This window comes from Phalangium opilio, unplaced genomic scaffold, assembly GCF_054372755.1.
Source record: "Phalangium opilio isolate 3A_F unplaced genomic scaffold, DU_Popi_V2 ptg000013l_1, whole genome shotgun sequence".
NCBI classification, from domain to species: Eukaryota; Metazoa; Arthropoda; class Arachnida; order Opiliones; family Phalangiidae; genus Phalangium; species Phalangium opilio.
Window position 1 is genome coordinate 12,650,222 of NW_028324148.1, and position 23,744 is coordinate 12,673,965.

The 23,744-nt window shown below is 36.4% G+C and overlaps 4 protein-coding genes and 2 long non-coding RNA genes across 8 annotated transcripts; all 6 read left to right on the forward strand.

The window, feature by feature from the left end:
• The first annotated feature begins 783 nt into the window (after positions 1 to 783).
• On the forward strand, positions 784 to 5,960 carry LOC149709239 (uncharacterized). 3 transcript variants are annotated; one of them, XR_016380224.1, is made up of 4 exons: positions 784 to 1,865; positions 1,924 to 2,110; positions 3,841 to 4,001; positions 5,804 to 5,960. It is a non-coding gene; the product is annotated as an uncharacterized LOC149709239 (long non-coding RNA). The 3 variants fall into 3 exon arrangements; XR_016380222.1 differs by having other exon boundaries at positions 3,859 to 4,001; XR_016380225.1 differs by having other exon boundaries at positions 1,932 to 2,110; positions 3,859 to 4,001.
• Positions 5,961 to 6,014: 54 nt separating this feature from the next.
• On the forward strand, positions 6,015 to 8,733 carry LOC149709240 (uncharacterized). Its single transcript, XM_089863353.1, has 4 exons — positions 6,015 to 6,085; positions 6,813 to 6,977; positions 8,157 to 8,283; positions 8,373 to 8,733. The coding sequence occupies exons 1-4, from the start codon at positions 6,071 to 6,073 to the stop codon at positions 8,684 to 8,686; spliced, it is 621 nt and encodes a 206-aa protein (XP_089719479.1). The 5' UTR covers positions 6,015 to 6,070; the 3' UTR covers positions 8,687 to 8,733.
• A 343-nt stretch (positions 8,734 to 9,076) lies between these two features.
• LOC149709241 (uncharacterized) lies at positions 9,077 to 11,072 on the forward strand. Its single transcript, XM_089863362.1, has 3 exons — positions 9,077 to 9,335; positions 9,830 to 10,250; positions 10,362 to 11,072. The coding sequence occupies exons 1-2, from the start codon at positions 9,112 to 9,114 to the stop codon at positions 10,092 to 10,094; spliced, it is 489 nt and encodes a 162-aa protein (XP_089719488.1). The 5' UTR covers positions 9,077 to 9,111; the 3' UTR covers positions 10,095 to 10,250; positions 10,362 to 11,072.
• A 1,618-nt stretch (positions 11,073 to 12,690) lies between these two features.
• LOC149709242 (uncharacterized) lies at positions 12,691 to 14,639 on the forward strand. The gene is made up of 2 exons (XR_016381329.1): positions 12,691 to 12,932; positions 13,002 to 14,639. It is a non-coding gene; the product is annotated as an uncharacterized LOC149709242 (long non-coding RNA).
• A 960-nt stretch (positions 14,640 to 15,599) lies between these two features.
• On the forward strand, positions 15,600 to 16,873 carry LOC149709243 (putative glutamate receptor). Its single transcript, XM_089863941.1, has 4 exons — positions 15,600 to 15,731; positions 15,956 to 16,120; positions 16,236 to 16,362; positions 16,597 to 16,873. Exons 1-4 carry the CDS (start codon positions 15,600 to 15,602, stop codon positions 16,857 to 16,859), a joined length of 687 nt encoding a protein of 228 aa, XP_089720067.1. The 3' UTR covers positions 16,860 to 16,873.
• A 139-nt stretch (positions 16,874 to 17,012) lies between these two features.
• Positions 17,013 to 20,149, forward strand: LOC149709244 (uncharacterized). The gene is made up of 4 exons (XM_089863369.1): positions 17,013 to 17,313; positions 17,523 to 18,280; positions 18,359 to 19,649; positions 19,714 to 20,149. The coding sequence occupies exons 1-2, from the start codon at positions 17,090 to 17,092 to the stop codon at positions 17,761 to 17,763; spliced, it is 465 nt and encodes a 154-aa protein (XP_089719495.1). The 5' UTR covers positions 17,013 to 17,089; the 3' UTR covers positions 17,764 to 18,280; positions 18,359 to 19,649; positions 19,714 to 20,149.
• The last annotated feature ends 3,595 nt before the right edge of the window (positions 20,150 to 23,744 follow it).

The following is a 23,744-nucleotide window of genomic DNA, read 5'->3' on the forward strand; positions in this document are numbered from 1 at the left end:
CAAAACAGAAAGGGCCGCACATATTAGAAACAAGTATCCATGCCTTTATTAGGACTGTTCACGAGCTCGAGCCAGCTCGGGCTCGTGACGAGCGAGCCGAGTTTGAGCCGAGTTCGAGCCGAGCCGAGCCGCCACTTTTGCGGCTCGATTAATTATCGAGCGAGCTTTTTTATGGTCGAGCCGAGCCGAGCCGACAGGTATCGAGCCACTACGACTCGCGAGCCTAGTCACTGATATAGTGCTTTCCTTTTAGACTAGTCCTTATTCTCTTCACCAATAGTGTTTCGTTGTATTGTTACATGAAATAAAGCGTGGGAAAAATCTCTCGTCTCTAACCTTGAGCATATTTTACAGAGCGGGTTTTACTGAACTACTACATTCCTAAACATGGGATGGTATTTATAGTCGTTATATATATAACGTTGGTAGTAGCAATTTTTATAAACATGTATATACTAATCGAGAAAGCTCGGCTCGGCTCGGCTCGGCTCGAGTCGAGCCGAGCCGCTGTTTTTTTGACTCGAGCCGAGCCGAGCTTTTAAAAAAAGCTCGCTCAGCTCGGCTCGTGAACAGTCCTAGCCTTTATTATTCAATAAAATTAACTTTATGCCTCTCATATATGCTGGCAGAGTCCACGTGACTACTTATACTAAAATACTGTCATAGATGGCGCTTATTGTATTTTATAAAGATCTTTCGTTCATGATCTTTCTTTTGAGCGTTGTATTATGATAAGCATCGACATTGGGACTCTAGAGGTACAATATATTCGTATCTCTATGTTCAAAACAGTCCCCAGTGTTTGGAATTGTTTAGCTGGCGAAATACATTCGCGTTTCCATAAACATTAACGATATGCTTTTTTATTGAGTGCAATGATATGTTCCTTAAGTGAAGCACAAACAACGTGACTTGTTTCATGCGTGTTGTCAGGGTTCTCTGAAGTAAAAAATAAATTGTTTGCTATTGAATTTGCGTAGTAACAATCTACAATTGCCATAGATGAAACATTGTGCAATAAGAATTGCGCTCGGAAAGTTCAAGAAAAACAGGGAAAAATTTTTGAATTAAGTTTTAAAATCTGTTAAAAATAAAACTTTTGGGGCTTTTTAAGCAAATAAAATCAACTAGTCTGCTTCGCTCAAAACCAATAGACCATTGCGAAAATTACATACAGAGAAACCAACATAGGGGTGAGGCCACCATTGGGGTACTCTCCATCGCACCAAGACACAACGCCAGACGGAGCCCAATTCACACTGCCTCTAGCGGCGCTTCTTAGCGAGACAGAGAATTCCCCAATGGTGGCCTCGCTCGTGTGTGTTGGTTTCTGAGTACGTAATTCCCGAAATGGTCTATTTCTGCTTCTTCGGCACCCCTAACACGCTGGCAAACCTTCTACACACTAATTTTTCCACTCCAGAGGCAGTTAACCAATCAGAACTCTTACACTAGAGCGGAGTTAGAAATAACCTTTGCCATGCTTAACGGCTATGGGAGCATCTAGTGGCATTTTTTTTACATTAAACCACATCCGAGACTTTCTTTATGAGCTACTATTAAACCATTTCTTCGGGCATCTCTGGTATTACTTCCGTGGAATAGCACCTGCTATATATAATTTTATTGATCGATATCGCTGAAATTGGTTAAGCGTGTTAGGTAAAAGCCTTCCGTCATCAAAGGAGTATAGTTAAGTTCGGAAACTTCAGCGTGTTGATATAGTTTCTCGGTAACCAACGAGGGCAGGACTGGATGTAATTACCTTGTTAAAGACGCTGTACACCTTAAATACAAATAACTATTAGGTGTTGCGATATACGCAAGATGTAATGTAACTCCTAGGATCAAGCGAAATAATTTGGGTAAGCTTTTTATGTCACGAGAAAGGAATTAAATAAGTATTAACTTTTAATTCTAAAGCTTAATAGATATTAGCACGCAGTGTTGCCAGTGCTTTCGACTCAAAAATCTCAAAGATACCGCTAAAAATCGCCCAAAGAACTCTACTGGAAAACGCCTTCATTTTCGAATTTCAAGAGGCATCACGAATTTAGTTTCTTGGAAATTTGGAGTTTTCAATTCAAAAAGTTACAAAAACATATTTTTGGTGAGTAATTGTTGAAAATAACTACCAAATACTTAAAAATCCCAGAAAACTCCTTGAATTATGTCCAAAATCCCATTATCCTATTTCCAAAACAGTGGTAGCAGACCTCATTTTAATTTTAATTTATAAATAAAGTTGTATGAACCATGGATCAAAATTTTAATATCTATGACAGTGGTTTATAATTTTGATTAACCTTGGAACACCAAAATAAAAAATTAATCCTATGTACGTCCCTTAACGCCAAGCTTGAAACAGTTTAATGAATTTTAGAATAACCTTGGTATACTAGAACCTGAATCTCTCCTTGGTCATGATGTGGTATTTTTGTATTGACAACGCGTTCCCCTGTTGACCTACACACGGTATTCCAAAATGAATGATTGGACCGAAATGCAGTGGGTTCTATGAGTGATTTTGAGTGCAAAATGTTCTGTGACGATTTGCTCTCAGGACAATCGTAGACATGTTGTTTGGATTGTTCTACGGATGGCTCATTAATAAAATTAAACCGACTTGGTCCAGCGAAAAACGTTTTTGCAATAAATTACTAAATAATTAAACTAACATAGTTAGACTTGATGGTGTTTGATAAAACTTGGAAAAGGCACACCCTGAATAGTTACGGATTAATTTAAAAGTTCAACGAATAGTAATTTCGCTGTAGTTTTTGAGTAATTGGAGGTGAACCATCATGAGAAACCCCATGTTATTTCATTTAACATTTCGGATGAGTGTCATGTCATATCTAAAAGGGACCACCGGACCTGTAGCATAACTTGTCGTTCAGTTTTTTAGTTAGTTTTAAGGGGCCATCCCTAAAGCACTCTTTCAGTCATACGTTGTAAACGGTGGCCCTTAAGGCAAAATGGACCTTTTCGACTCAAAATCGTCAATAGAACTTTGGATATGAATAATACGTTGGTATTTATACATATCTTTGATCCTACCACTTTTTTCGAACACCCTGTTTAAGAATCAATGAATCATTAAGTAAGAAAGATCGTTTATTTCTAATATTTTTCAAAGGCAAATAGTGTTTTTGGGTTTTTCTTTGGTTTTGGAAAACCAAACAATTTAAATTTCAACGAATGCATGCTTTCTTGAAAACTTTAAAAATTTCTTTAAACCAAAGAGTGTATAAATAGCGGGAGTAAAAAGCTTGAATGGAGTTTATTCGCTTTCCGGTGTACGCCAATCTTTTTCTACCCTCTTATTTGTTGAAACTCTGTTAGGAGAAAAAAGTAACAAATAAGTAAAAAGGAAAAGCGAGAACTCCTAAAATGCCTTTCCAAAGCTGCTACCTTCCTTTTACCCTCTTTGTTTAAACCCTATTTCGTGTCCGCACGCAAATTTCGCCAAAATGTTTCCTTTTAAAACGTTTAAGGGAAGGTGAAAAGGAAACTACTAACTTTAAGACCTATCTGCATAGTGAGGCATAAAGCGTGCCACGTTAATTTTGTTAACAAGAAGGCAGGGCGTTGCGCGATTCGTTGGAGGTGCAAATTTATAATTATCCAAGAAATCTCAATTTAATTGAAATTTTAAAATCATTGGGAGGTATTTTCTTGATGATTAACTATGAAGAATTAACCGATAAAAATCACTTTATTTATTTTCTTTTCACTCTCCCTTTAAGTGAGTTCGTTCAGTTATTTTACCTAATGTGCAGAACTTAATGCACACCCTAAAACCCTTTATCGAATTAATGGCTCCTTTTGTTGACGAAGGTTGATGTTCTTTGCAAGGTTGCCCACGCGTGCATTATTGCCAACACGAATTCTGTGAACTCTCTCAGCAACGCTGTACTCTTTCTTTGCAAGAGCTTTCGGATGCGTAGACCACAATGGAGACATTTAAAAATTTCACTCTGTTAATTGCCGTGTTAGACGTGAGTATCTTAACTTTGAACGTAAAGCTTAGCTTAATAGCAAAGGCAATTTGAGGTAACATAAAGTATAATTTATTGGGGTGTCATAACTTCCCTTATAATGCAGGGCTCCCACCAGGTCCTTAGAAGTTCGTTTTAGTAAAATCAGGAATACATAGATGTACTACTGGGAATCTTTAAGAGGCCAAATATCTGATTGACTGTGAGGGGAAGCTCCGAAAGCTTTTAAACCGCCTGCTCCTCCTTCCTCGCGTCTCATTGGTTAGGCGAATGTGTGGGACAGATCAAGATCATGACCTTTTAAGCTGTCGTCTGCTTCAGTTTCGGCTCCTAAATGGTCGGGAAGTGCGAGAACTTGGAACAATTTGACGTTAACGACGTTTTTGAGGCGAAAATTTCTCTAACTGTAACTAAAGTCGACGATTTAGAAGTTAGTGTAGCTAGAAATTCAGTATTGAAAACGAATGATATAATAATTTCGAGCAAAGATGACGTTTACTTCCCCTTAAACCCTAAGCCTTTGCATAGGGATACTGATATTTTGTTTTTGTATAACTTTGGTGAAGAGTGGAAGGAATTAAATTGTTACTCCACCCTGTGAGAATAGTAATATCGAGTTCTTAACTGGAAGCAAGTCTCCAAGTATTTTCGCCTTTTTTTAGAAGCGTAATCCTAGGTCTACTTGTTCAGACGACGTATCATGTTTACATTTGGGTTCACCGCGCATAGGTCACGGGAGTCGCGGCGCAGGTCGCAAAATACGTCAAATAAATTATGCATGACGTCAACGGTGACGGTTTATACACCTCCTCCCCTTTCAGTCAGACACCCAGGCCCTTAAAATGGCCTCTTAAAGATTCCAAGTAGTAAATCTATTTATTCCTGATAAAACTAATAACTTGCAATTTTGTTGCAAAACGAAAAAAAAATTTATACGATGTTCCAAACATTACTTGATACTTAAAAACAGGAGTTTGAGACTTTTTTATATATTGAAGGTATCATTAAATTTCAACAGTGGTCTCGTTTTGGATTCCCACTTTTAAAATTATGGTCTCTATTTTACGGTATTTTCATCAATTAAAGTCCCTTTTTGCACTGTTTTCTTTTGCGATTTTGGTGGGAGCCCTGATAAGGTTTGTGGAGTATTTCAAGCCTCAATCTTTAGCTTCGAATTCCGGCTTGGTTATAAAATGTATTTTCTTCTCTCTATTAAGAACGCTGTATTTTGTATTCGGAATTCAAGGCACGTAGTGTTCGCCCACACATTAAGGAGAGAGGACAAAGTCTAGACTGAAAGTGTTTAGGCATTTAGATCGGTTTGTTTTCACACATTTTTATGCAAAACGGCAGAAACGTATTGGGGATTTTAGAATAATATATTTCACGTATACAGGCCAGAGTCAATTAGGGGTAAACCATTTTGAGGAACATGTTTCCGAGTTTTTGAATTTTTTATATCAATTTCGAGGTCTCATAAACCCCCTTTCCAAATTTCAACTTTCTATACCTCAGCCGAAAGTAGGATACAAAGTTAACCTTTGAAAGGAAAAACGAGCACACGCCACACTGATTTTAAATACAGAGTGATTCTGATGAGTATTTCATAAATTAAATGGTGTGTTATTTGGGTCAGACTGAGTGGTAAGTTTCAAAAACATGGTGTCTAAAACATTTAGTTTCGTAGGTAACATTGGTCCCTTAGACAAGGAAATTTGAACACATGTAGAGTACGACATATCAGAGTGCCCATCTGGTTTAGACAATTTTAATCGCTACTAACTTATTTATTTGTTTCGCAGCATCCTTCATTTCGCGTTATAAAAGATAACAAAACATTGGATGGCAAAGACAATGTCCGATACGAAGGCAGTGATTACGAAATATTGAAAGTCTTATCAGAAAAAATGAAATTCAAGTAAAGTTGTAGATAGTAATCTCCCATTTATTATAAAAGGGTTTCTCAGGTGCGCATTTATTTAATTTTGTACAGTTATATAATATCCACGCCACCGGATGACGTTTGGGGTAATTGCAACGATGACGGAAAGTGCAGCGGAATTATTGGAATGGTCGCCAGAAATGTACGCATTACCTTTCATTTTATCTTCTTCAAATGCAAGAAATACGGTTGGAAAATCAGTCCTTATACTCTCAAAATTTAGCAGTTATTTGCCAACGAACCATAGTAATTCGACAGTAACCTTTTGAGTTAAGATTTGAAAAATGTCACCCAGTCTTCGATGTCTATATCACTGGTTTATCTTTATAAAATTAAGGTTCAGTGCCAAGTATTTCAAAAGTTTACGAAGTGAAGTTAAAGCAGAACCTTTAGCTTTACACTCCCTGTATTTAAAATTACCCACCCAATTCTGGCCACATGTTTGATCATTCGTGTGAATATATGATATCTGGCATTAGTATAATCATGGAAGAGCAGAACAGGAGACTTTTATAGCTCACGTATAAGCTTTTAGTTATAATTACAAATGACGTCACGAAACGGATGCGCAACAAATGTGCTCCAAGAGCCCTTTACTCCGTTAACCATGCAATTAGCAACTTGATTTCAAAACCGGAAGTGAAGTAAACGGACTGCGTCCCTTGCGAGCTGTTGAATGCTACCCTTTTCTACTCCTCCATGGTTTAAAGCAAGTAACCCATTAAAACACGACAATCGATCGCCTCTGTTTCCCAAGAACCATTATAATCTCGTGCTTGCTATTGTTAACGTGAAAGCCTTCGTGGTCTGCTAATTTTGCTATAATACATTTAGCATACATACATATAGACCTTTCTTTAACTTTCCAGGAATGCGATCTTGCAATCTCAACTGTGACTCCTTCGCCATCTCGCGCTCGATTTGTTGATTTTTCTTATCCATATGCGCAGGACGTAGTGACCTTTATGACCAAAGCGCCGGACACAAAGAAGGATACTAATGGTTTATTCATGGTTGACCCCATGAGCGTTCAAGTAAAGCGAAGATATTAATTATTTCTTTCAAAGGGAGGGTGAAAGGGAAAATCAAATGATTCTTTTTATCGATTCTTATACTAATTATAAGACCAGTCTGCATAGTGAAACATCCAAGAAATAACACCAAATTATTTTAAAATTAAAATTAGTTTAAAATTTCATGGATAAATTTAAAGAAGTACCTCCGACCCATCGCGTTGCCTTTTTGTTAGCAAAATTCTCTTGGCACGCTCCGTATCGAAGGAAATTTATCGCAAGATTTGATATAGTTTGCGCGTGATGTGACAATCGTGACGTGAGACATGGAGCGGCCACGATAATTTTTTTAATAAAAAGGCAGGGAGTTACGCGATTGGTCAGAGGGGTTTATTTAAATTTATCCATGAATTTTCAAACTTTATTTTAAAATCATTCGGTGTTATGTTTCACTATGCAGTTTGCTCTTATAATTAGTAGAAAAATTTATATAAAATCACTTTATCATCCTTTTCACCCTTTTTTTAAAAAGGTTTCTGTGTAGGGTAGGATATTGCTACCACCTCGGACAGATACTTTTTTAAGCGCATATTTCAAAGAGAACGCAGTTAGTAGTGCCCGTTAGCTTTAAATCGGATGCCACTGGCCACGTGATAAGCTTTAAACAAGTTCTTCCTCCCTCTCTCTCTCGTTGCGAGGGTTAAGAATTACGGTTGCCACTTGCCTGTCTAAAAACCGTTTAAAGCAAGTCTCCTTGACTGCGTTCAACAACCTTCATCGAGAAAAATCAGATTTTTCTCCATTACATTTATTTTTGCAACTCAACCTCATAAGTTTTTGAACGAAATCCAAAAGCTCTTGGACAAGCTATAAATTTTTAAAGGGGCATGAGGTGTCAGAGGAAATTTTCAGGGATGAGGACGCCATTGTGGTATTCTCCCTCGCGCTCAGAAGCTAAAAGGTTGAAGTCTCTTCCCCACTTACGTGAACGAAGTCCTCCCAGCATGCTCAGCGTTTTGGTAGGGTTGCACGGTACTGAAACTATGTCACAGAATTTTAAAAAAGAAATTTCCTGTTATAAATATTAAAACTAGATCGGGGTTGCACTGGCAAGGTTTTTTTTAATAAGCGATAGATCTCCTAAATCTCACTCTGGTGTAAGAACACGTTTGTGAAGGAAAATATGTATTTCCTTCGTAGCTTTGGATCTTTTTTATGGGATTCCTAGCGATTTCGTACGTTGTTGGTAAACTGTTGATCATTTTCAACTTGGTGGATAGAAAGGCTCTGCAATTGAGAATTTTACTGGCTATAATATTTCGACAAGGTATAATTGCAATTTTCACGTATGCATTTCTCAACTAAATGGTTGTGATTTCAACAACAGTTTTTTAAATTTGATCAATTTGTTTTTAGACATATCATTGAAGCTGATTTCTAATTCGTATCTGAACTCGTTGATGCTAATTACTATTGTAATCGTCTGTGGCGTAATTACCAAACTGTACGAATGCATGATTACTTCAACGGCCAGCACAGCCCCACTCTCTCGACCAATAGACACGGTTGAAGATGTGTTGGACGCAGTTGAAAAGGAAAATTATGTTGTAACGTCGATAGAGGGAACTCACGCTTTAAGATTTTTAAAAGCAAGACTAAGTATAACAAAAAACCTTCAATTATTTCTTCTGTTAAATTCAAAAGCAATTGTTACCAAAATGTTATCTTAAAGTTCTGGGTATAAGTTTAAGACCATTAAACACAGAGTGGCTGGAATGGCGATACGGGGCGTGGTTTTTTTAAGGAAACGCCTCTAGCGCTACGCTGAGACCAATGTCGAAACTTTTTCGACAAAAACCAGGGTCATAACATGATCTGCGAGTTGAAATGTTTCGAGACTATCCCGTTAGGGGCGGCAACTGGCGATGCCATTAGAAAAACTGGAATTGAGCTTATCATCCAAGTCCATCTGTGTTTAATGGTCTAACGTTTAGACTCACTTGACTGTGCTGATATTGACTATATTTTACAATCAAAAATATTCCCTGTATAGAAAAACCGTTCCAATTTCTGATTTGGTTTGTTAGAATATAAGTACGAAATTCGCTCATTTTAGTCAGCAAGTTCTGGGATCGTAAAAACCTTACGCGATTCGATGTCAGCTGATTTCCGAGCTCCAGAGACGATTAAGATATTCGCCGAACGAGTTAAAAATGAGCGATTAGTCCTGCTTAACAAGAAGTCAGAGTTTCTGAAAACTCTGAAAATTTTCCATATTTCGGCTGAAGAATTTCATGTTGGATACGAAAATTTCTACGCTGGTTTGGCTTCAATTGCGTTTCGTAGAGGTTTTCCTTTCAAACATCTCGTTAATAGATGGTAAAACGTTCTATTTGAACAGCTAGTAGTATTTATTGTGTAAGGTTACCTTACGTTTTGTTTTGCACTTTTAAGCACTGAAACTTTTTTTTGTGTGTCTAAAAACTTTTCACACGCAGACAAATATATAGTAGTAAAAACTATGGTAGTAAGACTGGCGCAGCTATGCCAGGAAATAGGGAATTTCGTGTGGGTTGGGTAATACGTACAAATAAAAGTGCATACATTTATTATAACATTGAAAAATCAGGAAATTTTGAAATTGAAAGTGTGAACTAACATTACCTAACTTCTGGAATTTCTTTGTAACACTCTTATGCATTTCTCACCAGCTTCAATTTTCACTCATCAACCTCATTCAACTTCATTTTTAACTCATCTGAATTTTTGCACTTATGAATGCACTTGGTTATTGCTAGCATAAATTATGTAAAACAGGATTTAGCTTTTTGCTTTATTTTGAAATGTTCTAATTAATTTGAACGTCGTTTTAGGCTTAGGAGATGTGTCTCTACTGGTCACATTTCCAAATGGGATCAGGATGATATGGAAATCCGCGTTGAGAATGATGATTCTAACACAATCAGTTATATAGAATTCAACGATCTGAAGTTCATTTTTGCGACTTCAATTTGCGGATGGTTATTGAGTATTGTTACGGTGTTACTGGAAAATGCGTACTACTATTCAGCGAAACGTTACACGAATTACAGAAATAGATACCAACGTCGTAAATTATCGTACAATAGAGTTAAATAATTGATGCTTCGTTAATATCGGACAATGTTTAGTTTAAATCCGTAAAATGAACAAATCTTTTGGAATCTTTCATTTTGCAAATGAAAATTTGTTCCATACTCTCGCTTCGATTGTGGCTCGCAAAGGTTTCCATGGAAAATCTCTTTTGAAAAAGTGGTAAGATTACAATGCCCAACTTTTTGTTACCTACTCAGTTTAATTTGTTTTGGAAATCCTCGAAGCTGTTCCCGATCATTTGAAACAGGCAAATTTTATCTCACGTTTTAGGTTAGGATTACTGATCTCCTCTGGTCACGTGGCTAAATGGGAACATGACGATTTGAACTTGCGCAATGAAAGCATTAAAGGACATTTAATGGTCGGTTACTTAGGATTCGAAGATCATGTGTTTGTATTCTGGAGTGTTATAAGTGGATTTCTACTTGGTATCATTTCGGTCTTGTTGGAAAACTTATTTGATATTGTTAAGGAACGTTACTGGAAACTTAGGCAAATTTCAAACAAATAGTTACTGGATATAAAAATCTAAATTTGCACCAAACTTAATCAATCTTGTTGTTAAATTAAGAGTTTAATTCATTTTTCGTGTAAACTGGGTTTTAACGAGTCAAGTTCTATGAAATTGTATTGTGTTGAGTGCACATTCAATAATATCTTTAAACGCACTAAAAAGCAAAAGTCGTCATGTATTTAGGTGGCACTATCTGTGTCTCCAGCTTAGTTCCGAAGTGTGGATAGCGACATCTCTCGCCAATAAGCGTAAACATGGCGCCCCATTTCATTTCCCCCAAGAAACTGCTACATTTAGTTTGGAATACGATGGGCACTGCTTATATTAAAGTTGTTTTTAAAATATAGTCGCTCTAAAGCTTATTTTGATTTTTCAACTCAAGTTTTCCGCTGAATCTGGATCTATGAACTGCTGATAACATTTTATCGAACTGTGTTTTGCGAGTATAAAATATTTACAAAATGATTCTGGTTATTATTTCCTATCAAAATATTCTAATTAATTTGAACATCGTTTTAGGCTAAGGAGAAGTGTCTCTACTGGTCATATTACCAAATGGGATCAGGATGATATGGAAATCCGTATTGCGAATGATGATTCTAACACAATCAGTTATATAGAATTGAACGATCTAAAGTTCATTTTTGCGACTTCAATTTGCGGATGGTTATTGAGTATTGTTACGATGTTACTGGAAAATGCGTATTATTATTTAGCGAAACGTTAAAAGAATTACAGAAATAGATACCAGCGTCGTAAATTGTCATTCAATAGAGATAAATAATTGATGCTTCGTTAATATCGGACTATAATTAGTTTAATCATTTTGAAGAACAATTTCAACCATTCTACTTTTACTTCTGCTTCCAAAAGGGTTTGCAAAAGAATCTGTTCGAATTCTGCAGGCTGATTGGTTTTTGATGTGACCAACGAAAGAATCCATTAAAAGTGCTATTTATTTTGAGTATCTACCTAGACTTACTATTTGTTTGCGGGTACAAATCCTAGACGACGAAGCAAGCATACAATTAACTTTTTTAAAATGAAGAGATTTTTGCGTAAGAACCGGGAATCGAGCCAGGTTAACTCAAAATTAAAATCAGATAATTTTTGAATTGGTTTAGTTACATATTTTTATGTGATTGAGTTTATAAACATCTGGTCACGTGGATCAAGAATAGGTATTAAAGGCAAGAATAAGAATGTTGTGTAATTGAGAATGCGAAGACAAGTGTAAAAATTGCGTGATATAATAATGAAAATGATTTATCGATCTTTCAAGCTAAGAGTAAGTTTTTTTTTCATCATTTTTTTCCTCGGGTAGCGCTTAAAAATTCCGCATAACACGCTGCAGTCGCAGCCTTAAAAAAATACATCATAAACGCCGAGGTGTTATACGCTTCAAACGCCGAAGTAATTGCGTGGGGGATATAATCGTCCGAAAACGCCTTTTGAACGCCATTTATATGGAAATCTACGTATTATATTTTTACCATAATGATTTATTCACAAAGCGCTTTAGTTGGTGATAGAGCAACGTAAAAGAAGCGTCGTGAAAGCCGAAATTAATGGTTTTCATTCGTCTTTTTCCATATAAGTGAAATTGATATTATGGTTTAATGTATAAAAGCACTCCGATATCATTTTACTGCATTTATCGCTCGGAAACCTTTCATCAGACTTTAAGAACAAAACTTACGCACTTTTTTGTCGCATTTCAGTTTCGAAAAAAACATACAGGATAAACCAAGTTCTAAAATCAAATATTAGAAAAAACTTATGCCTCTATGTGGATCTTTAACCGAAATTGATTAGTACTAGTTGCCGAGGCCATAAACGTGAGTACCGCTGAAAATTCGATATGATAATTTAAAGAAGAATAGCATGTTTATTCAGTTAATAAAGCAATTGTTCTCGTATTGACTGCGTAGTTATGCTTTTTTATAAAATCACTACGCATTGTTTGAAAAGAACTTAAAGGAATTGCACTGTTTTCATATGAGGACGTTTGTTTGTATACTCGTTCTGAAGCTTTTCTAGGTGCTTCAATAACTTGAAGGCGTACGATGGTGTTGTCCTTAAGTAGTGAAAGGGGTTGAAAAATAAATCAATTTCTAAATCATTTCGCAACATTTATGCGTCGGAAACAATAAAACGAAGCTTTTACTGGCTCTTACTCAGTGCTTTGGAACCAAAACTGACAGACTTGTTTGTCAGATTTTAGTTCCGCAGATTTCAGTATAGTCCAACCTTTAAATTTCGATCTTAAAACCATTTTTCAAATGGAAACTTCCTTTAATTCGTCTCTGTCTATTGCAGCCGTTAACGTGAGTTTCAATCGCCTAGCAATATTTGCTGTTAGCAATTTTAATTAATTTTCTATGTATATTTCGTAGCATTCTTCATTTCGTTTCATTAGTGATGGTAACAAGTTGGGAAAACCAAAATATTACCTCTCCGAGTCAAGAGAAGGACTACCTACAAACTTATTTACCCAGTTATGGAAATGTTTCTTTTTTTTATGAACAAATACTGAAGTTAAAATTTATGAAATATTAAAGCAGTATACAAAGCATAGCAAATATACTGTAAATCAGACGACATTTTACATCCAATAAGGATATACTTGTACACATTAAAATCATCCGATGGGGGAAAAACGGGAAATGAAGAGATAAAACTTTGGAGGGATATTACCTTTACGTATTTGTAAAGGCCCAATTTGCTACTCCTCAACTGTATACCCTCTATGTTCAAAGCCATATTCACAACAGGGTTGCCATGTAAACACTATCCTCTCCTTTCACCTCAACAATTTTCTTAGTTTGTCAACATGACGATTAAAGTTACATAACACCAAAGCTAATTTGTGGCTACACACACTGAAGGTAAATGCGCACCATAAAAAGCATGAACACACGAAGCTATAATCCGATTACGATCAGACCTTTCACTGATCTGGGCTGCGTTCAGCAGAGCTCACCAAAAAAGACAGCGGATTTTGGAAAACGTTTTCTGGTGAGATCTGTCGTCATAGCTTTTCTCCGGTCATCGGTCTTTTAAAAATGAAGCTAGCGCAATAAAGCGTGCAAGGTACAAAGGCTTAACAAAAATTGTATGATAACATATTTATGGAGATAGATAAGAACAACTTTTATAATTAAACATAGAAACTAACATGTCTCTTAAACTTCTCGCCGCTCTCGCGTGATCAACTTGTTTCACGCCAATTAAATAGCTATAGTCCCATCAGAATCAGCAAGAGCTATTTGTATTAATTCCTCCATGCTTTTTCGCCAAGCTGAGAACTACGCGTTTTACGTCACGTTATCCAAAAACCCGACTATTTTCCTTGAAGACCGCGCTGGCTCACTGAGCACCGTGACGTCAAAATTCAATAACAAAATCCCGTTCTGGATGACACTGCTAACAGCGCCTGACAGCGCTGAGCTCTGCTGAACGCGGCCCAGATTTCCACCATGATTATAAAGTCTAAGCCTAATTATTTAAAAGTGTATTTAACTTTCGGCTCACTCTGAACCGTTAATGTCTCTGTATTACAGAAACGAAAACCAAACCCAAGCGTTTACTTTTTGGTTCACTAGGCCTAATGACAAATAAAAGTTCATTTGCCCAATATAGTTGCGTTCTTCTTGAAATCACTTTAGAAAGAATTATGCTATAAACAGATGTAGTATAGCTTAAGTAATATATAAACATCGATTTCAAATAATAATAATAAAAAATATTCTTGGGATATCAGAATGAAACAGAGCTTTATAGCTACAAAACCACTAAAGGCATCGAAATTACGAAAAATATTTCCATATATTAATAATATATTATGAGAAAACCAAATATTAAGGTTTTGTAGGATTTCTTTCCACAAAACAAAGCGAACTGCTAACGCGGTGCACTAACGGACGGACACACACAGACTAAAACATAGGCTGCTTTTTAACTCTTTCCGTTTTAATTTTGAGTTGAGAAACTAGATTATCTTAAATATTAAAATAAATATAATTAATATTAAATATTTTCTTCGTTAGTTGTTCGCCTTATAGAGCGTTACATCGCGTTGATAAAGAACAATTAGACATTCTTGAGAGACTTGACTAATTTTGGCGTTTGAAATGAAGCATACGCCGGTTGCATTACCTTACTCAAATAGGTAGTATATAAGGGTGTCGAACTACAGCTAAAAGCAAGAACAACCGCAATTGCGAAAACCTTTGGTGGACAACCCACCCTAGGGAGGCTAGACGTTTCTCGTAACCCTAGCTGATCGCCGCGAATGTCTTAAACCAAACGATGACTATGGAGTTAGAAGCCAATAAGACAGATTGGTGTCTATGTGGAATAGACGGAAGACCAGTAGATGGTGGTGTTTAGAAGCCAGTATGTACAGACTGGTGTCCAAGTGGGATGGACGAAGACCAGAAGATGGTGGTGATTAGAAGCCAGTATGTACAGACTGGTGTCCATGTGGGATGGACGAAGACCAAAAGATAGTGGAGATTAGAAGCCAGTATGTACAGACTGGTGTCCAAGTGGAATGGACGAAGACCCGAAGATGGTGGTGATTAGAAGCCAATGAATACAGACTGGTGTCCATGTGGGATGGACGAAGACCAAAAGATGGTGGTGATTAGAAGCCAGTAAGTACAGACTGGTGTCCGTGTGGGATGGACAAAGACGAGAAGATGGTGGTGTGAGAACTCAAGTAAAGGAGCCATTTCCGTGACTGTGAAAGCAGTTCGGAAATGGCGAACACGTTTGCTCCAATTTGGAAACTGCGAACGCGGTCACGTGGGTGTAACAACAGACAAACACACAGACAGACACACACACACGTCGAAATTAGAACCTCTCCGTGACATACGTCACTCGGAGAGGTAAAAACAAATTGCATTACCAAGGGAGAGACGTTCAAATATTGAAAGTTTTAGCAACAAAAATGAAATTTGAGTTAAAAAACTATTTTGTTTTTAAGAATGAAATGCATTTCTATATACTTCTCCACTTGTAATTGCAGTTACACGATTGTACCATCTCTAGATGGGAAGTGGGGTGCTTGCGATAACAACGGAAAATGCGATGGACTTTTGGGAATGGTCGCCCGAAATGTAAGCAATTTATTAATGTTGTGGGTGGTACTCGGTAACAAAGATGCAAGTACATAATGGTAAGAGTGGAGAAACAAAAGAAATCTCGTCATTTTAGTGGCAGTTAAATTTTAGTCAACATCGGTTTATGAGCTTCGACAACGTAACACTAACCAATAATATATCTTTTTTATCTACACCATTTGCGACTTAGTAATATTCGTTGTGCACCTGCCATTTTTCAGGAATGTGATCTTGGTATTTCATCAGTGCTTTTTTCGCCATCTCGTGCTCGATTTGTGGAATTTTCTAGTCCTTACACTTATGATGCTATGACTTTCATAACAAAAGCACCTGGATCTCGTAAAATGGCTAATGCATTTTTCATGATTGATCCTTTAAGCGTCCATGTAAGTTGATAGACCATTGGTGACGTCAGAGCCCCACGTATAATTATTATACTGTCCAAACCAAGCATAGAATGGAAAATCAACAACGTCACACTGTAAATGTTTTTTTTTGAAGGGTTGGATAGCTTCGATTGGATTTCTTGGCTTTTGTTACTTTCTTGGTAAAATATTGAAGAGATTCAAATTGTTGGACCCAAAGGCTTCTCAGTTGAAGACGATTCTGACAATACCACTCCGGCAAGGTAATTTAGTAAAATATTTATGAGTGATTGTCATCATAATGTAGAAATATGCATTACTACGTATATACCGATAGATATAGAACTGCTACAGTACTGTTTTAGTCAGAGTCAATACATAGACTCAATTTTAAATCCGCCTCACCTACTCCACAGCGACTTTGACTTAAATGTTCCCAAGTCTTACCTTTTGATAGGCTCGAGACATTAATGCTAACCTCTATAGGATATTTTCAGATATTCCTTTGAATATGTTTGATAAATCGAATCTGACCAGATTGATGTTAATTGCTATCATAATCGTCTGTGGCGTGATTGCCAAACTCTACGAATGCATGATTACTTCGAAGACCAGCATCGCTCCACTCTCTAAGCCAATAGACACCGTTCAAGATGTGTTGAACGCAGTTTTATATGAAGATTATGTAGTTACATCAGAGCAAGGGTCTTCTACTCTAGATATACTAAAGGCAAGATTTTTTTATAATGATAGAAGTTAAGAATAGGAAAATCTCTGCAGTTTTTCATTCAAATTTCTTTCATCTTTTCATATTAAATATATATTAAGCTATGGAGCTAATATAATTTAAATTATAATAGCTTTATTAGAATATTTTTCCCAGCTGGTAGTTGAATTGCGCGGGATCGTTTATGAGAATAAAATTATTAATGAAATGTTTGTTCTCGTTAGTCACCAAGCACTGGCATTTTGAAACAAATTGGCGACTCAATGTATCCCGGTTTTCAACCTCCTGAGTCTGTTGAGATGTTTTTCGAAAGATGCGAAAAGGAGAAGTTAGTTTTTGTCTATCTCAGAAAATCAATGGAAAAACATCTCTGTAACATGAATATATCTTCCGGAACCTTTCACTTTGGAAATGAAAATCTGTTCCATACTCTAGCTTCGATTGTGGTTCGCAAAGGTTTCAATAAAAAATCTGACGTGAAAAAGTGGTAAGATTGCAATACCATAAGCTTCTTAAGTCAAAATCGGAAACCTGATTTAGTTCAACTTTAAAATATTTGAAAACATTTACGTACTTAGAGGTACGGCACAAATTACATGACAGGCTTTTTGTTAACGTTTCAATTTGATATTTTTTGGAAATTCTTTAAGTTGTTCCCCGTTATTTAAAACCGGCAAATTTTATCTCACGTTATAGGTTAGGATTACTGATCTCCTCTGGTCACGTGGCTAAATGGGAACATGACGATTTGAACTTGCACGACGAAAGCATTAAAGGACTTTTAATTGTCGGTTACTTAGGATTCGAGGATCATGTGTTTGTATTCTGGAGTGTTTTAAGTGGATGGTTACTTAGTATCATTTCGTTCTTGCTGGAAAACATCTTTCATATTGTTAAAAATCGTTACAGGAAATTAAGGCAAATTTCAAACGAATAGTTGTCAGCCGAATAGTTCTAGTTGGATTTAACTAAAACGAAACAGGCTAGTCCAAAAGATATCTGAAATCTAAGGTTGTCCCAAATTTAACCTATCTTGTTGTTAAAATAAGAGTTTTAATTCATTTTTCGTCTAAACTTGATTTTATCGAGTCAAGTTCAATAAAATTGTATACGAGTTGAGTGCACATTCAATAATATCTTTAAACTCATTAAAAAGCAGAAGTCGAAAAAATGTCACGTATAATAGGTCGTACTATCTGAGTCTCCAACTTAGTTCCGAAATGTGGATAGCACCATCTATCACCAATAAGCGGAAACATGGCGCCCTATTTCATTTCCCCAAAAAATGGACTTTGCTTCATTTATTTTGGAATACGATGGGCACTGCTTACATTTTGAATCACAATACGGTACTCTTTGATAAATTCCCTTGACCAATCAGAATCCACGTGTTTCTGTACTCGAAAAGTGTTTCTTTCTCTTCGACGCTGGATAAAATGATATTTCGATATCAAGTTTAGTCTAAATTAGATTAATATTCGGCATGTAAATGATTGAGATGTTCCAAATAAATTAACTCAAAATTGTTCCAGATTACTCAAGAAATAACCCAAATTATTATGACTGGCATCTTCCCTCGCTCTGTAGAGCGTTACAGTAGATGAAAAATAGGCCAAAATAAAAACGGAGTCAAACCACAGAAGTAATTGGGACGAAATAGCTACCCCACTCTGTACAAGCAATCGCATATACCTAAAATAGGCTTCCATGCACCTTCAGTTTCGTTGGACAAAGATAATTCGGACTCCAATAGACCATAAATTATTTGCATTGAAATATAACAGGGGTGGGAGACTACCCTCTTTGGTTATTTCCCTCGCACCAAGAGGGAACGCCAGACGAAGCCCGAGTTCACTACACGCTTAGGGAGTCTAGTTGTTTCGACTGCTTCTAGCGGTGCTACTTGGCGCCAGAGAGAATAACCCAAGAAGGCGGCCCTTCTTAACCCTGTAGTGTCTTCGTCTCCTCTGGAATAAATGGAACAGTCTATTGAAATCAAGTGGCGTTAGGTTCGTGTCATTTGTCTTTGCCATGGCAACTCATGGTGGAATGAATCTCCCAGCCATTTCTAGTGACCCAAGTACCAACCCGACGTCTGTAGCACAACCACGATTAACGTCATCATCAAGGCACTGCTTTTCAACACTTAATATTACGTTATGTATCCCTTCTTGGCCTTTTCATGTCGATTTGAAAAATAATTCACACCATGAATTTACCACGTGACAGTTTATTATATAGGAAGATACATGAATTTACAAAAAGTGCGAGTTAAAATCACACTTCAATCAAGTTCAAAATCAATATAATTATTATTAAGAATGTGCAACCTGTCTATTGGTACATAATCCAGCTCACACACTGCAAGAGGGTTGTAGTATTATTCTACTATCATTTAGTGACTTTCCCCTATAATATAATTAGGGAGATACTTAATTGTTATAGTGCGTTAAATCAAACTGAATTCAAAGGTAAGTATTAAACAAGAAATGTGAATGGTTATTTTTCAAGAAATCTTTCTGTTTAAATAATCGACTAAGCTAGCAAGGTGAAGATTAAACGCAAATTTCGGTAGGTAGCCAAAGACCTACTAATCGTAATTCCTACACGCGCAGGTTCCATCATTTTCAGTGTAACCTAAACCAAGCAGATACCTCGAGGAGAAAAAAAAAGTGCAAAAGCTGTAAGGGTCATCTTTGTTGGGGCACGGGAACCCCTTGCACTGTTGGCCCTCTTTGCACATACAATGACAGGAATGCTCCACTGGAAGGTTTATTATAATTTTTTCGAATTCAGCCAGAGTTATTCTAGGAGTCATTTCTGGTACGTGCATGACGCATTCCAACTTGGTTTCCTTCGGACATTGCATCGTCTCATTTGTACACAGTTTCCTTCTGTCCTCAGGACATACTGCGTTAGAATAAATCATAAATGAAACATGTTGGCAAAGCCAAAATAATTCCTCTCCGAGTCAAGACAACTGTCTCCAAAGACCTAGCCTAACCTAACATTTCTTAACATAAAAACTATAATTATCCACCGAAGTTGTATGTTAAAATCACTAATTAAAAGATAATGTCAAGCTCTACTAGCAAGATTAATACAAATTGCGATTATTGTGAAAATAGACAGACAGATACGTCCAGAACAATGCCTCTCCATGACGTTCCTCACTCGGAGAGCTTGTACAAAAATTTTAAACCTCAATTTCGATTACAAAAATAATTTTTTGGGCAAAATGAATGATCGTCTAAGTAATTTCAGTAAGATGTACTTACTGTACGGGTTTTTATAGCAGTTGCAAAGCTTGAACAGCACCAGAATGAAAAAGGCACATTTGTAGAGCATTTTCTATCTGATGTAAAAGATTGAATGACTAAATATTTGTACCCATGATCAAAGACCGCAGGACCATTTAAGACTAAAAGGCTTAAGAGGTTATGAAGGAATGCTGGCTTAAAAGGTGGACAATGTTCAACGATGAATCGAAAATAAATATTAGCGAAACTTCCAAAGCCAAAAAAGCGCTTTTCTTGTAAAGTTTTACAGATAATTTAGTAATAACGTCGAAGTTAAATAGATATTAATTGGCAATGGAGTTTCAAATAATTGCACATTGAACGATGTGGCTAAAAAGGACTTCCTCTTCAAGATAAGCCTTAGGTACTTACCAGTAAACAGAACTTCTCTTATAGTTGTTCTTACCAGCCTAGAGAAGCGATGATGAACAGTATCTGCGAGAGTTTGTCGTTGGTTAGTTGACTAGGAACTTGTACAGTTGGCAATGGCTCAGCCTACTTACGTTTGTATATGATTCGTTTTGAAATAAAACAGGGGAAGCTGATAGACATTACTAGACAATGACAAGTATAGGTTTAAAGGAACAGTGACGAAAGTAAATGTTCCAAAACTAACCTAAAATTTCTCCTTAATTTATTAAATTCCATTGATTGGTAAGAATATCTTAATTTTCAAGACTGCATCCATCTTGAATTAAGGAAAACTTCAAGAAACAGTTATCTGAAACAGAATGTTTTCCCGGAATGATGAAACAGCATTGACACTCTTTCACGATGCCTTTAATGAATGTCTTAAAACATAATTTAAATAATATTTTTCTTCTCCTATTGTTTAGGAGTTGAATTTTTGGAAATTGTACTTATATAACAATGCGAATGTGACGCATGCCTATTTGAAATGTCTGAAACAATAGGCTCGTTTCACATTATCGCGAACTTGGCACCTTTTAGACTGTAGTTGTCCAGCCAATGAAAGAGTTAACGTTGTTGTATTATTGCGCCAGTGTTTCTTATGTTTCCTCCAGTCCCCAAGTGAGATTGGTTCTTGGAACGAAAAATGTGTTTTGGATTTTTGGGGCAGACTTCTCTTAGGCACTGACGTAAAGGTAAAGGGCAGGTGACGTTTCACCAAAGACCAAAGAATGAACATTTAAAGAGGATTATTCGCATATGGTATTGTTTAATGAAAGAGAAAGCAATTCTTTTCTAATCAATTAAAAATAATTTAATTTTTGATAACATACCAACCACAGGGTTGCCACAGTACCTGGAAAAGATGGAAATGTCAGGGAATTTGAAAATTGTTGTAAAAGTCAGGGAATTTCCGTTGCATACCGACTTTTGAAAATGTGTAGTCACGGTCAACTAGGCGCACTAGCTCAAATACGGGACAATGATAAGGTTCTATAGGCCATACATTAATGGTTTCAGAACTTAGAGAGCGGGCTTTGGTGGACCGGCAGGAATTAATTAAGGATAATTGATTTCATAGAAATTAAAAAAAAAACGAAAATAGATTCGTATTATAAGATTTTGAATTCCTAATTAAGATTTTTAAATTGCAATTTTTATGGTTTCTTAATCAGCTAGTTTTCAGAATTAATATATTTATGGATGCCCCCTTGAAATTGGCGCCTTTTTATTTTCAAATTAATAGATTTCGGTCCAGCTCGCAATGTCGTCTCACGGGTAGCTGTCGCATAGAGGCTAGTCACCAACTCACCACCCCTTTATGTATTGTAGAAGGACCCACCTATAAAACCAGCTTCAGGTTTAGTTTAAACACATCCCTTCTAAAAAATGTGGCGTTTCTTAAAAGTCGCCCCTTTGAAGCGCCCAAGTTAGATTTGTTCTAGATTTTTGAAAGACTGCATGGCACTCTTTGATAAACTCCCTTGATCAATCAGAATGGACTAGATAGTCCTAACTGTTTCTCTTCAGCGGTGGAAAAATGATATTTCAATATTAATTTTAAATAACGTAATTAATGCATTAGTCTATTGAAATCATAAACGCCATGGTGCTAACTTTGCGCCATTTGTCTTTTCCATGGTTACTCTAGGTTTTCTGAATTTTTTTCGTAATTTGTAGTGACCCACGTACCAACCCGATACAGAGCAGAAATAATAATGACCTCATCATTAATGTACACGTGTATTTATCGCTTCTCGACCTTTTCTTGTCAATTTGAATAGCGTTAGTTACAGAAAATAATTCAGCCCATGATTTTTACCACGTGACAGTTTATTATATAGGAAGATACATGAATTTACGAAAAGTGCGAGTTAACCAAACTTCAATCAAATCAAAAACAATATAATTATTATTAAGAATGTGCACCTGGTCCATTAGTATATAATTCAGATGATCAGATCAAACAGTGCAAGGGGCTTGTAGTATTATTCTACTATCATTTAGTGTTTTCCTCCTATAAAATAATTGGGGGAAACACTTAAAGGGAGACTCTCAGCTGAAAATCTTAGTGCCATGTTTTATTTTTTCCTGGTTCATTTCAATTAAATATGAAGCCTCAAATTTTTTTCTGATTTTTCAAAACATTTTTTTAATGAAAATAAATTTTTTTAAAATTTGTTAGGCTTAGCAATGGGTCTCGATTTTAGCGCACTTACCTACCGGCCAATAAAAACCTCTTTAGGGATAGAGCCAAATCAGCCAATCCCGTGAGGGTTAGAAAATATTAAGTGGTATGTTGTCTGCTTCAAACAGGAAAATCAGGGCGGGAAATAAGTATTTTTTCAGAGTGGGCTCGTTACCAGTGACTCCGCGGGGCCCGTCGTCTGCTAAAGTTTGAGGAGGATAGTAATTGTGTTGCAGCTTGACTCTGCTGAGGTGTAAAAGATGGGTTTTTAATTTTTTCCATCTCGAAGATCACAAAAAATAATAGTTACAATAATCTAAGTACACAGATCTTCCCATTCCAAAGGCTATAACTAGACACTCAAGATATACAACAAAATACGACCCGGCTTATTTTAATATGATAAGATTACGAGAGTAATTTGAGTTTAAGTGAAACGTATAAAAGCATAAACCTGCTAATTACTAAAGTTTCTAATCCGCTTATCGTTAAACGATCGAAAACGCGTCTTTCTTTCGAGTGTTAAAAAGTAGAATACATATTTCTGAACATAATGCAGACGACGCAAATGAGACTCTTATAAATCGCGGACGCTGATTGGCCGGTAGGTCGCTTTATCAAAATTCAAATGCATGTTTTGGATACAAAACTTCAAATATTGTTTAATACTATAAATAGCGCTTCAAAAAATCAGAAAAAATTCAAGGCGGCATATTTTAACATAAGGAATCAGAATAAAAATACTTAATTTTTGCCAATAGTGTCCCTTTAATTGTTATGGTGCATTACATCAACTTAATTCAAAGGTAAGTATTAAACAAGAAATGTGAATGGATATTTTTCAAGATATTTTTCTGTTTAAATAATCGACTAAGCTAGCAAGGTGAAGATTAAACGCAAATTTCGGTAGGTAGCCAAAGACCTACTATTGAAAATCCCTACACGAGCAGGTTCCATCATTTTCTTTGTAACCTAAACTATTCAGATAATTCGAACGCCAAAAAGTGCAATGGCTGTAAG

What these genes read in the sequence shown, in the direction of transcription:
- LOC149709241 (XM_089863362.1), top strand. Translation starts at nt 9,112, where the DNA reads ATGTCAGCTGATTTCCGAGCTCCAGAGACGATTAAGATATTCGCCGAA. An exon ending in AAACATCTCGTTAATAGATG is followed by an intron (nt 9,336 to 9,829) that starts GTAAAACGTTCT and finishes ACGTCGTTTTAG; the next exon opens with GCTTAGGAGATGTGTCTCTA.
- LOC149709243 (XM_089863941.1), top strand. Translation starts at nt 15,600, where the DNA reads ATGAAATGCATTTCTATATACTTCTCCACTTGTAATTGCAGTTACACG. An exon ending in TGGGAATGGTCGCCCGAAAT is followed by an intron (nt 15,732 to 15,955) that starts GTAAGCAATTTA and finishes GCCATTTTTCAG; the next exon opens with GAATGTGATCTTGGTATTTC. An exon ending in TTGATCCTTTAAGCGTCCAT is followed by an intron (nt 16,121 to 16,235) that starts GTAAGTTGATAG and finishes TTTTTTTTGAAG; the next exon opens with GGTTGGATAGCTTCGATTGG.
- LOC149709244 (XM_089863369.1), top strand. Translation starts at nt 17,090, where the DNA reads ATGTATCCCGGTTTTCAACCTCCTGAGTCTGTTGAGATGTTTTTCGAA. An exon ending in AAATCTGACGTGAAAAAGTG is followed by an intron (nt 17,314 to 17,522) that starts GTAAGATTGCAA and finishes CTCACGTTATAG; the next exon opens with GTTAGGATTACTGATCTCCT.
- LOC149709240 (XM_089863353.1), top strand. An exon ending in TTGACCCCATGAGCGTTCAA is followed by an intron (nt 6,978 to 8,156) that starts GTAAAGCGAAGA and finishes TTTCCTTCGTAG; the next exon opens with CTTTGGATCTTTTTTATGGG. An exon ending in GGCTATAATATTTCGACAAG is followed by an intron (nt 8,284 to 8,372) that starts GTATAATTGCAA and finishes ATTTGTTTTTAG; the next exon opens with ACATATCATTGAAGCTGATT.